At 48.4% G+C, this 13569-nt stretch overlaps 1 protein-coding gene across 1 annotated transcript; it reads left to right on the plus strand.

The window, feature by feature from the left end:
* Window positions 1–701: 701 nt before the first annotated feature.
* On the plus strand, window positions 702–7974 carry LOC120842653 (calcium-activated chloride channel regulator 2). Its single transcript, XM_040213803.3, has 3 exons — window positions 702–892; window positions 2977–3100; window positions 7295–7974. Exons 1-3 carry the CDS (start codon window positions 766–768, stop codon window positions 7662–7664), a joined length of 621 nt encoding a protein of 206 aa, XP_040069737.1. The 5' UTR covers window positions 702–765; the 3' UTR covers window positions 7665–7974.
* Window positions 7975–13569: the final 5595 nt, after the last annotated feature.

The raw sequence follows: 13569 nt of genomic DNA on the forward strand, positions 1-13569 counted from the left end.
AGACCGACGGCGCTCGTGCGGGCTGGAGCAAGATCCATTTCTGGACGAGGACGACAGAGGAGGATGGCACGTGAGGGGGATTTTTTAGAGGGATTCGGGAGGACAGCTTGATTTGTAAATAGACGTCTTCTCCTTTCTCCTATCCGCGGAGTCCCGGCTGTTTTCCTTTTCGGGCAGCGACCATCGGCTGCCTCGGTCGTCGGGTCCCGGCGCAATCTCACAGGAAGAACATCATCATTACAGTGGGTTATGTGTTCTCACAAACGCTTACGCGAATGCTGTTGCTGATTCACTTGCAGCCTGGTTTCTTGCACTCAGGTCAGTCGGTGAGAAGGGGTGGGCAGGGTTACTACGGGTCGTGCAATTTTGGTGGGAAAAAACTAACGCATTTCACAGCGAGATCTGTTAAGGGCTCTTCCCCCCACTCGAAGTTATGTAGGACGTCCGTCTTCGCGGCGTGAGCCCGTCACACAGTGACATCACAAAGTCACGTAACGTCACGATGTCAAGGGACGTAAGGATGTCACGGCAAAGGCTGTGACGCCTTTTCGTCATACGAAATGTTTTATCATCGCTGTTAATAATTAAAAGTAACTTGACTGCGAGCAACTTGACGGTGTGAAAGTATACTCTTGTCGACCGTCTGTCTCCTAAAGCTATACCTTCTTACTTTCCGGGTTTGTCGTTCACTTTTAGGAAGAGCGTGTAAACGAAGAACTAAGCCTGGTTTCTTACGCCGGGTCCGTACAAGTTAAAAGCGACATCATGCGAGAAGACCTACCACCGGCGCCGATCCGCGACCTGGTTGTCTCGGAGGCAGAACTGAACGACGAAGAGATGACGGCGACGCTGTCCTGGACCTCTATGGGTGCCTACCTTGACAGTGGCCAAGGTAAACTTTATTAGTTACTTTCACGAAGGGAAGAAGCTGTCCGTCTGTTTTATGTCTTCTGGAAAACTCGACAATTATGAAACAAAGGTTGCCGAAAACTGGATTTTTATATGCTTGTGACTGCGGATGAGAAAACTTCATTTTGCCTGGTTTGTTCCGCCACCTAAAGGAAGGGCTCGAAACGAGCAGCTCAGTCGATTTTTATGTCCGGGTTAAAACGAAAGAAAAAAATGTTCTTAAAAGTAAAGTAAATTTCGGAAAGCAAACATATGTAGAGCTCTATACCTTGTTTCAGCTTTAGTTCCTACGCTGCGAGCTGATGGGACAAATCAAGCAATGTTGAAGTACGCGTTGTGCACTGGGCCTTTTCTGTTTATGATTGGTTCAGCGATGATAAAACATGAACAGAAACTTGACGGAACAGCGTCTGATTGGACCAATCAGCTTGTAGTGTCTGATGTGTCTAGACTTAACCATTTCAAGCGCTATGTACATGTACACCTAAAACCTTTGCTTTATATATGAATTTTAGCCAAATTCTACACTTTATTTCGGGCAACCATAGCTTGTGAAGAAGCTATCGTTGCTGAAGAAGAAATTAAAAGACGAAGAAGGAATGAAAAACTTAGGGAGTGACCGTAAACGAATTAAAGTTTATTTTGGAAAGACACAGCAAGAACGAGAAGCACAGCTGCAAGTAGACAGGATAGGTTTCAGTGACACACAACTGAAGGAAATATCACTACGAATTGAGGACACAGTAGCCGCACGAACAGAGAAAGAATTTGTAGAAAGATATTCAAAACGGAGTTGGAACGAAACAAAGCCAGATTTGGGAACAAATGCAAACACAGGTAAAAAAGCTGGTGGGATAAAGAAGCCAAAGCAAACCTACATAAGAGACTAGTGGCATCCAAGGAGCAAAAGCGTACTAGAGAAGAAATGTTGGGAGAACTCCGGAATGGATTTCGCAAGGATAAGATACAAGAAGATAATTAGTATGCGGTCCCGAAATGTTTGGAAATAGCCCGGACAATTCAACGACCGTTTTGGGTGGCATTTTTAGACATTCAGGGAACGTATACGATAACGTAAATCAGGAAATTCTGTGGACACAGCTAAAGGAACCAGCTTTAAATATGAAATTGGTGAGGTGTTTGCAGGAAGTGTACATGGACAATACAGTAACTATAGCATGGGAGGCTGAAATAACAGAGCCAGCTTGGTAATACTAATATTGTATTGCAAACGCGGCCCATGAACCAAGTGACCCAAGTTGAGCAGTTGGAAACACTCTCATATCTAGGCACACTACATTTCCATAACCGCGAGCATGGCCATCCGCCGCCTTGGCCACGGGAGGGACTCTCTTATTGGTGTAGACTCAGGTGTACACGCATGGTCGTTTGTTTAATGCGAAGGCTGAAAACTAATCGATATATAGACGCTGTGCAGCAGCTCTGCGTGTTAGCCGCCATAACCAACCTTCAGTTTTTTTCCCTCATATTCGGTTTAGTTCACTTCATCACTGCCATAGCAGGCCAGGTTACTTTCATTTGAGGTTCTAATGAGTTTTTCTTCCCAGCACTGGCCTCTGTGGAGGCTCGTCAATGACCGTTTCAGTGCCTCGGTATCTCGCTAAAACGAGAGAAGGTCAGCGATGGCTGCCGTAACCTGGCCCGTGTGTAAAGCGTCTATATCAGGGGTGGCCAAGCTGCGGCTCGCGAGCCACTTCGCGTGTAAAAGTGCGGCTCGCGGCTCTTCCCCAACCCCTCCCCCCCCCTCACTTCCCCAAAAAGAGAAATGGAATGCGTTTTAAATCGAGAGACAGGTTGCGGTTTGGTAGTCTTGTGCTACTGCTACATTGCGTACAGTTGGACTGCTTCTGGCTCGGATAGGTTTAAAGTAGTTTGAGTTTTGATTATTGCTCCCCGCGGCTCTTGGCCCCCCCTCCCCCGGCTCTTGGAAGTTTTGTGAATTTGTTTGCGGCTCTTAGGCCGGGTCAGCCTGGCCACACCCCTGGTCTATATACTGCTGGAACTGAAACGCAACTCACGGAAGTGAACAAATCGCCGCCTTTGCAGCTCAAGCCGTGGATATAAGGGCGGGTTCGCACCCCCGCGTCCTGCTCTTCACGTTCAACAACGCGACGCCGATTTCCGAGGAGGACGTTCTAGAAGGATCGCTGGAGCCCCTGGAGCCTTACAAGTGAGGAAACGGGGGAATCGGCTCGCTGAGACAGATCTACGCGCTCTTCTTCTTATTCGCGGCGGCGAGAAGTTTGCGTATTTGCGACTCCAGCGACTTATAGGGGACGCCACTATTGGGCAAATATGGCGGTCGAATCCAGGTCTTGCCGTGCCATCATCCAGCTGAACGCACAACGCTGGGGCACCAGCAAGTAAGCATTGGACTCAAAATTGGTTCCCACGCGTTTTATCTTCCACGTTTCGAACCTGCGGTGATGTGCTGGGGTAAGCCAACTTCCAGACGCTTGACTTTTTTCGAGGAAACGAGGAAAGGACTGCCCACTGTCCTTCCACGGTGCTGATGAACGTTGAGAAACGCAGAATGTCTGGCTCACGCGGCTGCATAGGTCGCGTGTAGAGCAACCTGGGTCACAAGGCAGTACTACGGTTACGACACAGTCACCGGTCGAACTGTTCTGTCGCGCAAACCACCGACAATATCTAAACACGGATGCCAGAAGAGACGAGCAGAAATCGCGAAAGGACCTGTTCCGACCAGTTCAGTGTTTTCCCGCTAGGTGCCGTTCGTTTTGCTGGAGTCGCGAATAGCCGCCTGGTGAAATTTTTTTCACAACCCAGAGTGAAGAAAGATCAACTTCCTTTGCTGGTGCAAGCACGTGCAATGGCCAATGTTCTGTGCAGTATGAAATTTAAAACATAACCGCGTGGGTAGCACGTGCACTATCCATATGTGAGAAAAACAGAAGCGCACCCTCGCGAACTTCTCACCGCGAATATAAAAACTTTCGAGCTTCACACGAATAGCATCCCCCCGACATATTGTGGGCCTTCTAATGTCTGGCATCTCCCCGCCTACATATAGTGGGGAACAGAGCGAGAGAATAAGGGAGGCTCGAGGGCGAGCAAGGGGTGTGACACGAGGTGGTAATTAGTTCGATCTTGAGTGCCGTATTGGTGTTCAACGTGGGGCCCGACATGAGAACTGCAGACAATTGCGTCAGTCACTGACCGCGCCATTCAATTTTGACTACTTTTGCTAGCTGCTCGCTCACTGTTGCTTGAAGGGGCCGTGCAATGATATTGGGTAGGAATCTTCCTGATATTACACAAGCTTACTGGCACTAGCGGGACCCGAGAATGCTCTAACCGTAACGCATGGGTCAAAAACCCGCGGCCCGCAAGGCAGTTTCATGCGGCCCCCGCACACACCAGAAAAGCACCCCCCTCTCCCTTTGCCGCATCCTCACAGCATAGACTCAAGGACCACACGACAGTTTTGACCTCCAACCAGGAGCACTTCCAACTGGCACTGCCCGGTATCCTTATACTTGGGCAGATAACGCCTTCACTTCCTTTAAGCCTTTTACTCGCCTGCCCTCCACCCTTCCCACTTCGTTACTTGCTGTCCGGCCCCCTCCATGTCGGCTTCGTGACAACTCACCCCGCCGCTGCGATCCCTGCCGTAACACCACTGACGATGAAGTGTCTTCATCGCCGTGCAATTCGAAGGATAAAACCGGTCTGTATCTTCTAGTCTCCCCTTCGCAAAACTTGATGAGAAAGTTGCGGTGACAACGCTAATGCGGTCCTCGGGAACTTCGTCATCAAGCTTTTTGCAATCCCCGCTGTGGCAATATCTAAACACGGCTCATATGCAATGATCACGAGCGCTGCGAGGGCATTCGATTTGGGCTCGTGACAATCGATGCGTCGACGTGTAATCGGGTATGGTGATTCGTGCCCAATCGCGGCGACGACGGGAATGGCCGAACATTATAACAATGTAAAAAACTTGAAAGAATACAACAGAGAGGACGAGGACGGGAACAGGACATCTTTTCGTTGAAAGATGTCCTGTTCCCGTCCTCGTCCTCTCTGTTTTATACTTTCAAGTTTTGTATCTATTAAAGGGGTATTCACACGAGGGAGAAATCCCGGGGATTTCTCCCCGGCACGCGCATCCCACGACGAAAACGCCAGGCTTTGCGATGTGCAAAAGCCTCGCGTTTTCATCTCGTGATGCGCGCGTGCCGGGGAGAAATCCCCGGGATTTCTCCCTCGTGTGAATACCGCTTAACCAACACGCTCGTTTTCAATTGTAAATTATAACAATGCGTGGAACTTAGAGCGCGCCCTGTGCTTGGCCATCCCAAGCGCGTGGCACGTTCATTGGCGGCGTTTAATCGGCTCCACGCCACGTGACCGCTTGTCCTGGCTGCAAATTGAGGGGGTAAACGCTGTTTGTTTTTCTCTGAATTTTCCTGCAACTGCCATTGCGTGAAAAGAAAAACAAAAAAACAAAAAAAAAAAAAACTTTTCGGCCTTTCTAATTTGGTGAAGCAGACCAGCGAAGCTGTATTCTGGTGGGAATGAAGTAATGGCCGGCCGCACGTCGGCAAGTCAGACTGGAAAGGCTGAAAAGGTTGCACCATCTATGAACGATAGTGGCAACGAGACAACCGTCAAGCCGTTTGTCTGGTTGCCGTCGTCGCTCATAAATGGCGGTAGCAGTCCAGAGTTTCGTGTCATCATTTGTTTACTGACGGACACGATACTGAAGAAGCTATCCCTTAACAGCTCCGCTGTAAAAACGCGTGTATTGTAAGTTATAAATACGTCAAGGAATGGTAGTAAGCGGTATTTACTGAAAGTACAAAAATTGCTGCATCGTCCCTTTAATGATTGCATATTTTTTTGGCTATCTTTTTCTCGTAGCTCGGTATTTTTCATTGCGCCCTGTAACGCCCGACAGAGACACGAATAGAAAAAAAAAGTGATTAGAGTGTCGCCATGAGTTTTCCCAATTCGTCTAAAGGCGGCAAGCGTGGTCATTTGTACAACGGCGTCTTCGTACTTTTACATTTCTATTGATACATTGCATAGAATAGCACGGTAAAGAATCTGCCTCTTCCGCGTACTCTGATCTCCACTCGCATTTCTCACGTCATGCGGAGGTGGCGATGGTGGCAGGAAAACCGCGGGCATGCGCAGATGCCTCGATTTTCGAAAGAACGCGTGCTTCTGCGCGTGTGCGGTGCCCACTTGCTGTAAACGATAACTTTTCACAAATAGTGAGTTGGAGTATTAGCCGCTCCAGCAACAGTGTTCCGTTGTTGGGAGTCCGTGTTCCCTCGTTTCGCGTTTTCGCTTGAATAGGCGGTAGCTCCCCGTACCTTTATTTCGCGTCTTTCCCGCTAGATCGCGTTCTCTTCTCTCGGAGATACGAATAGTACGTTACTAGCACGTGATGTCGTGGCACTATGCTGGTGGTCATTCGTTCTTGTCAAGAAGACAAACAAACAAACAAACAAACAAACAAACAAAACATTCATGCTGCAGAAGGTACTATCGTGAACACAGCTGGCTATGGCGCTCGAGCGGTGGCTTTTCATGTGCTATCAGCGGAGCTGGCCTACTGCCACTCACCAATGGCAGCAGACGGCCATGTCCCGGTCCCGCTTTTGTCCCGCCCAGTAGTATAGGGCCCCGAAAGAGGAATCACACTGGGCAATACGTCGTGCAAGTCTGTCTGCTCCTCGAGCATCACGTGCGTTTGTTTCCCCCCGACCTCAACCAATGATGACTCGAGATTGGCTGCCTCGTCGTCGAGTGTTCGCTACATGTCCTCTTTGCTGCCCCTTGATTGGCTTGGCCATCTTTGCAGACTGATGCGCAAAAGACTCATTTTTCTAAAGTTACTCGCCGTAGTCCTCTTGGTGATCAAATGCGCCTCCCGTTTTCGACAACTACCCCATCTGATGGGCGCGTAGCAGACGACGCCATGCACTTGCCAATGCTAATGGCGACGAGCACAACCAAAAACAACGCTGTGGTAGGCCTTCCACGATTGACCGCCACACGTTCACTATGCACGAATAGTGCTGAGTGGGATTATTTCTGCCTTCACCAACGGAAGTAAGAAAAACGTTAGACTGTAAACTTTGACTGTTCAAGGACGCGATGACTGCGAGCTTGCACCGTGCTTTTTAATCACCATCGAAAATGTCGTTGGCAATTAACAATCCTCGTCGTGACGTCAGATAAAGGGAACCACCGAGACATCTTGTGGCCAATAACCAGCTGTGTCCACGGTAGTGCACCCTCAGCAGCAAGGCCGCAATGGCTGCCAATTCAAGGCATGTGTAGATATATGAACCATCTCTCTCCCCACACGCATGTCGCGCGGCGCAAGGCCACAGAAGGTGAAGGTCAAGCTTCCTGAAGAGTTGGTCTCACGGGCCCAAGGCAGGCCGAACAGCATTTATCTCGGCATGCGCACGCTGAATGACAAGGGTCGCGCTTCCTCGGTGTCCAACATCGTCCCGGTGACGAATATCAAGTCGCCAAAGCCGGCCCCGCCGACGGTTCGTCCTCCGCATCTCACGTGGAAACCCAGACCTCACCCGCCGGAAGGCAAGACGGCCGTCCCGCCACCGGGTCAGGAGACCTCAGACGAGACTCCCGATACGGTGTCCATGTCCGAGAAGAAAAAGACGTCTTACGTTCCGCTCTTGCTGGGTCTTCTGGGAGCGTTCCTGGTGGCTATACCGTCTTGGCCATAGGTCTCTACACGCTCGTGGGAACCGGAACTGTCTTCGAAGGAACACAGGGAGTGACATCGTGGACGTTATTGTGATCGAGACCAAGGAAAGAGACGTTTTCAAGTCTGTGGCATCTGGGCGGCGCCATCTTGCTGCTGGTGTGAATAGATCGTCTAACAGTCAAGCATAGCCGAGGCCGCAAGTACGCCTCAGCAATGCTGGACTAAATATCAGACGATATACCCACACCGGCAGGAAGATGGCGGCGCCCATGGGGGCCGTACTTGCAAACGTCTATACTCCGTTTCACTTTGAGTCCGATTGCAGCCGATGCTTCGATCCGATGGAGCCAATCAACGCCAAAAAATGAATCGTCAAGGTGCTCGTCCTCTTTATGGGTTTACTATCGCCGAGTAAACCGATCACGCGCAGTGAATAAGCCTTGATCGTATGCTTTTGTTTCCTGCGTGATTGGTTTCGCCGACGATTTAACAAACTTATGAAGACGACGAGCACCGTGACTATGCACTTTTGACGCTGCTTGATTGGCTCCATCGGGTCGTATGCGGAACGCAAGTTCGTCTGCTTCTTTTGCAGTGTTGTGGTGACGTCAGAACGCCGAGCTCTGATTCGCTCTGATTGAAGGATGGCGGGTAGACCTCAAAGCAAGCTGCCTTGAAGTCTGCCCACTGTTCTTCAATGAGAGCTAATCAGAGCTCGCCATTCTGACGTCTACCAGCCCCTGGCAAAAGAAGCAGACGAGCTTGCGCTCCGCGTAGCGTAGGCTGCGGTCGAACTTAACGTGAAACGAAGTATAGCGAGGTGTCTAATAATTGTTTTCGTTTGTCCAGACGGCATTTTTCTCCAGTTACGCCTATCTTTTTTGTAATCAATTAAATCTTTAAAAAAATGTATCTTCGAAGTTTACAAGTAGTAAGGCTTTCTTTAAGGAAGTGAAGAGGATCCTCAGTTAGTGACGTTGTGCTGAATGTGGTATTCAATGAAGAGTTGGCAGGTGCTATCTTCGGAGTTTGCTACCTTTGCAAAAATCGTCTTTCTGCGCGCTGCCACCTTTGCTTGATGCGCTGTTCCTCTGCTGTGCGGGATATCAGACGCTGCGCATGCATCCACAGCTCAGTGACTCAGCGTTTTTCTCCCGGGTGATAAGCGATGCAAAGGCCTATACCTAAAGCACATTGATACTTCTTTTTACGAGTAACGACTAAAGTCCCTTGATACTTCTTTTACAAGTAACGACAAGCAATACATATGACAAAGCACATTCCGCTGGAACAAAATGGCGGCATTCAGTTCGAACCTCTGCTGTGCGCCGCCATTCGCTTCCTAAAACCTGCACCGTCACGCAGTCGGCGCTTCGAAGAATGTCGCCACTTGTAGGAAGCTCTTATCTAGGGACTTCAGTAACGACAACCAATACAAATGACAAAGCACCTTCCACTGAAACAAAATGGCGACGTTCAGTTTAGTCTTCCGCTGTGCGCCGTCACTAGATTCCTAAGACCCGCACCGTCACGCAGTCGGCGCTCCGAAGCATGTCGCTACTTGTAGGAAGCTCGTGTCTAGGGGCTTTACTGGGCAATAAGTTTGGTTCGACGGGTGGCCTCGTCTATATGAGGAATGTTAGCAACTCTGAGGCGGCCGGCGGCCGGAACCACAATGGACCTTTTCCGAGAAGCGTTCTGCGCTCGCGCGAGCGCCCGATGCCAAGCGGCGGAAGTCGGCACGAGAAATCGAGAGAATTCGGAAGGAGGCTATAGATCAGCGAGTAGAACACTTAATTGCAGCATATATATATATTTGTGTTACACAAAAAAAAAAAAGAAAGTGGACGGAAAGAAAAATACGACGTTTGCGTGGACGCCACGGATGCCCCTTTTCAAAGTCGCATTGGTTGCGCGACCAGTTGTTGGGTATTACTCTCAGCTCCTCAAAAACTGAGCAGATTGTGTGGAAAAGTGGGACGAGAGGAAACACGCGTCGGTGTCTGTCAGAAGAAACATAAGATCAGGTAGGTTGATTGTAGCGAGGGCGTGGTTTACAAGATTCATTTATCATGTGGCAAAGTATACATAGGCCAATCGGGACGTTGTATAAATGATAGGCTCACGGAGCATGCACTGTCAGTTCGATCGTCACCCTCAGGAAATCTGGCTGTGCACTGTGACAGATGTGGGTGTGTCCCGAAGTTTGACAACACCATTATCCTGGCCCGAAGCCGGAACAAAATGACAAGGGAGATATCCGAAGCTTTTTTTCATTTCCGAGTGCGTTGAAGGAACGTGTGTTAGCGCTCCATCTAAACCCCTGTTTGGCTCTGAGGTGACGTTTTTAAAATCTTTAGTAAAGTAGATAGCGGACAGGCGAACACTGATTGGGTGATGTCGCATTTCTGTGGTACATGTCGCGATATCACGGTGTATATGTGTGTTTTCTGGGAATAAACTTCAGTTGCAAGTCGCGCTCTGTGTTGCTTGGTTCTTTTACTTGTCCGTTGTTCTTAGCGCTTTTACCTTCACAAAAATGGATCACCAACTATCCCAAGTGCATACCCTTCTACAAACCTCAACTCAGGTCACAAGAGGAAGGCATTGGCGAGACAAACACAGCAAGCCGCGATTGCAGCACCGACAAGTGCTTCTCTTTCCTCCCCCGATCCGCCAGACCAACCAAAAATAAAGACAACCTTCTCCCTACTACCTTTAAATCTCCCTCGTTCGACACTCAAGCTCAGGCTCTCATCAAGCTCTTTAATTATGGTGCAACCCCACCGTGCATGACGTTTTGGTGTTTTTTGACGGTTTATAACTTTCTTTCTGTGCATCCTACGATTATAAAGTTAAAGGGGTCCATGAAACGTTTTCCTACTTCTTCCTACTTAGCTTTAATCCTCAGCTCAAATGCAAATTGTGAAGTCCCGTCGCCGTGATATTCATCGGCACCGGTGCGATGACTCCTAGCTTCCAGCGTGCTTTTTATGCACACCATAGAACTTGTCATTCCCCAGTGACGATAAGTTCCGTCAGGGCTCTCATTGGCCACGAACGCCAATCCGAATATTCGTCGACGGATTGATTGTTGACGAGCGCATACGTCCGAGTGACGCAGTTCTCGTGTCCAATGCGTGAGCTGGGCTCTGCTGACGTCAGTTTGGCGCCGGTGACGCGCTTTTGGAATCGCGGATGTATCATAGTGAAAAGGCGGAGAGCTTTTGAAGGCAAGAAGGTACAAAATAGTCCGCTATATTTTCAAATGTTCGAACCGAAAAGCTGGCTTTTGACTTTCTACCCTCTTTCTTTTGGCCAACTAAACGATATGCGATTAGTAAAGTCCCAATTTAAAATCCTTCATCCTAGCCCAATATTCGTTTCATGACCCCTTTAATGTCAAACTAAAGAGCTGTTTTTCAACGATATTTTAATGTTTCGATATTACGATTATCTTTAGTTGTTTGTTAATTATTCAGCCTTTAATAGACCACAGTCGCTAATATTGAAAAAGATATTTCTCGAGTTATATATATATATATAGAGGGTGAAACAAGGAGACGGCAGGCTCTTTAAATCGACCGGAAAATTCGGTTTCTTAACCTATCACGCTACGACTGTGTGCAGCGTTGCCCACAGATGGTGCATTGTTGTTTTTTTCTTGTAAAATTTGCAAAGAGCGAACTTACCTGAGGAAAAAGTAAAGAAAGAAAAAGGCTTAGCTCCTATGGAAATGCAGCGACGCCATCGGTCTTCAAACAAAACGGCGCCGTTTCGCACGGGACATAAGAGATGGCGCAACGAACGCCGCCAACGAGCGAGCATACGGCACCGAGAGCCGGCCCTTTAGCAGACAAGGAACTGCAGTTCCTTGTTGTTACCGCGCCTGTTTTTGTTTCTGGGACTCTCGCCGCCCGCGGAACGCACTCCGCTTTTGAGTCGAAAAGATCGTCTGCTAAAAAGGCCTGCTCTCGGCGCCGTATGCTCGTTCGTTGGCGGCGTTTGTTGCGCCATCTCTTGCCTCCCGTGCGAAACGGCGCCGTGTTGTTTGAAAACTGGTGGCGTCGCTGCATTTCCATAGGAGCTAAGCCTTTTTCTTTCTTTACTTTTTCCTCAGGTAAGTTCGCTCTTCGCAAATTTTACAAAAAAAAAAAAATGCACCATCTGTGGGCAACGCTGCACAAAGTCGTAGCGCGATAGGCTAAGAAACCGAACAGATTTTGAGTAACTGTCTACCTGTGCGCTGGTTCGTAATTATGCCTTAACTTTCGATACGCTCAACGCTAGTGTAAAATGTAGCGCCGTTTCAGCCTTAATCAGCGTACCATGTGCATGCTTACACTATATATTTTATACAACGTCAAACTCTACCCGTTTGCATATTTTTCATTTTTGGACACCAATACTTGCGCTCATAAATCGCCAAATAAAGAGTGGTAGATTGCTTAAACTCTGTGGAAAAGCTATCCACATACCCAGAATCATTGCCTGGCCAGTTATTGAATTTATCACTGAACTCGTATTAAAATTAATTCGTATTATTTATTACTGCAAGTTAATTTTTAACCTTGTCATTGTTTTTTATTATAACTCCCGCACCAGTCATACTTTGGGTTGACCAACCTCCATATCTAAATCCTGCCTAAATCTGAGTGTCTTTTTTTTTTTGTGCGTTTTCACTCTTGTGGTTTTGGTCAAAATAAACACCCAGCTACCTAAATAAGATACGTGTCCGGTCAGAAAATAGTTCACTTGTTTTGATTTTCGAGATATTTAATTCCTCAAGCCAGAATTTCGGAAACCCGAGTCTATCACGTCATCATGTTTTCCGGGAAATTCCACAAAGAGCCAAACACATGAACGACAAAAGGGCCGGGCCGACATAGAAATCTGGTCCCATTGAAGTATGTCTAATTGTCCTCCGAAATCTCCGCGGGGTGCTAACGGCGCACAGGCAATTTTATATTTTTCAACGCGACGGTTGTTTGTTGTGCATGTATTTCGCCATTTGGCTCAGGACGATTTTCGCGTTTTGTTCTGACCACATTTGCTGGAGACGTGAGCTCGGAGCGTAGGGAACTAAAGAAAGTAGCGCCATTGCCTTCCCTACCTGCTAGCCGGACACAAACGAATGCTAACAGACGACCCAAACCTCGCAAGGCGATTGGCTAATCGGCCTAGTTGCCACGGAAATCGCCATCTTGGTCCATTTAAATCTTCGAAGCTTCCAGGGGGTCGTTCTAAACCAGTCGCGCCAAGATCACCATGGAGCATCATCGTACTGGAAACGTTCCTCTTCAATATAAGAGTCTCTGGCACTTCGTATCCGATCAACTTAATAATCAGGCCCATCTCCATAGATCTCTTACAATTATATTGTTCTTCTTGCGCATTTCAAGATAGTAAACGTATTTCTCAGTGCCCCCAAGCACCGACACAGCATCTGGTGGTGGTACGAACGTGTGCGCCTGTTTCGCCGGTGTGTGGTTAGCAAAATCTCGGTGTACAAAAAACGACTCAATAAAGCTACCCGTCACCAGCGAATCTAGATAGGCTCACCAAGAAGGGAGGGGTCAAGGAGAAATTGCTCATTTCATGGACCAAGATGGCGACCACACGCGGAGCTTGGCGTTATTTTCCCAGGATCCAGTGACTTTATAGGTCACTGGCCCCCTTGCACGAGAACTAGCGCAGCCGTGCGCGTTCCAAAGAAAGCTCGTGCAGCATAAAACAAGCGAAGGACCAGGGATGTCAAATTTAGAAGATAGAAAAATATCCCACTGTATTGAAGCGCCACCATGCACGATTTCTCGCATTGATGTACAAGCCTGGATGGCGATCCCACCGCCATCTATTGGTTCAGAATCACACTAACCAAGGGTGGGGTTGCATCTTAAGCTGAGACCAACGTTACGCTGAGA

This window comes from Ixodes scapularis, unplaced genomic scaffold, assembly GCF_016920785.2.
Source record: "Ixodes scapularis isolate PalLabHiFi unplaced genomic scaffold, ASM1692078v2 PGA_scaffold6__148_contigs__length_123643588, whole genome shotgun sequence".
Taxonomy (NCBI): domain Eukaryota; kingdom Metazoa; phylum Arthropoda; class Arachnida; order Ixodida; family Ixodidae; genus Ixodes; species Ixodes scapularis.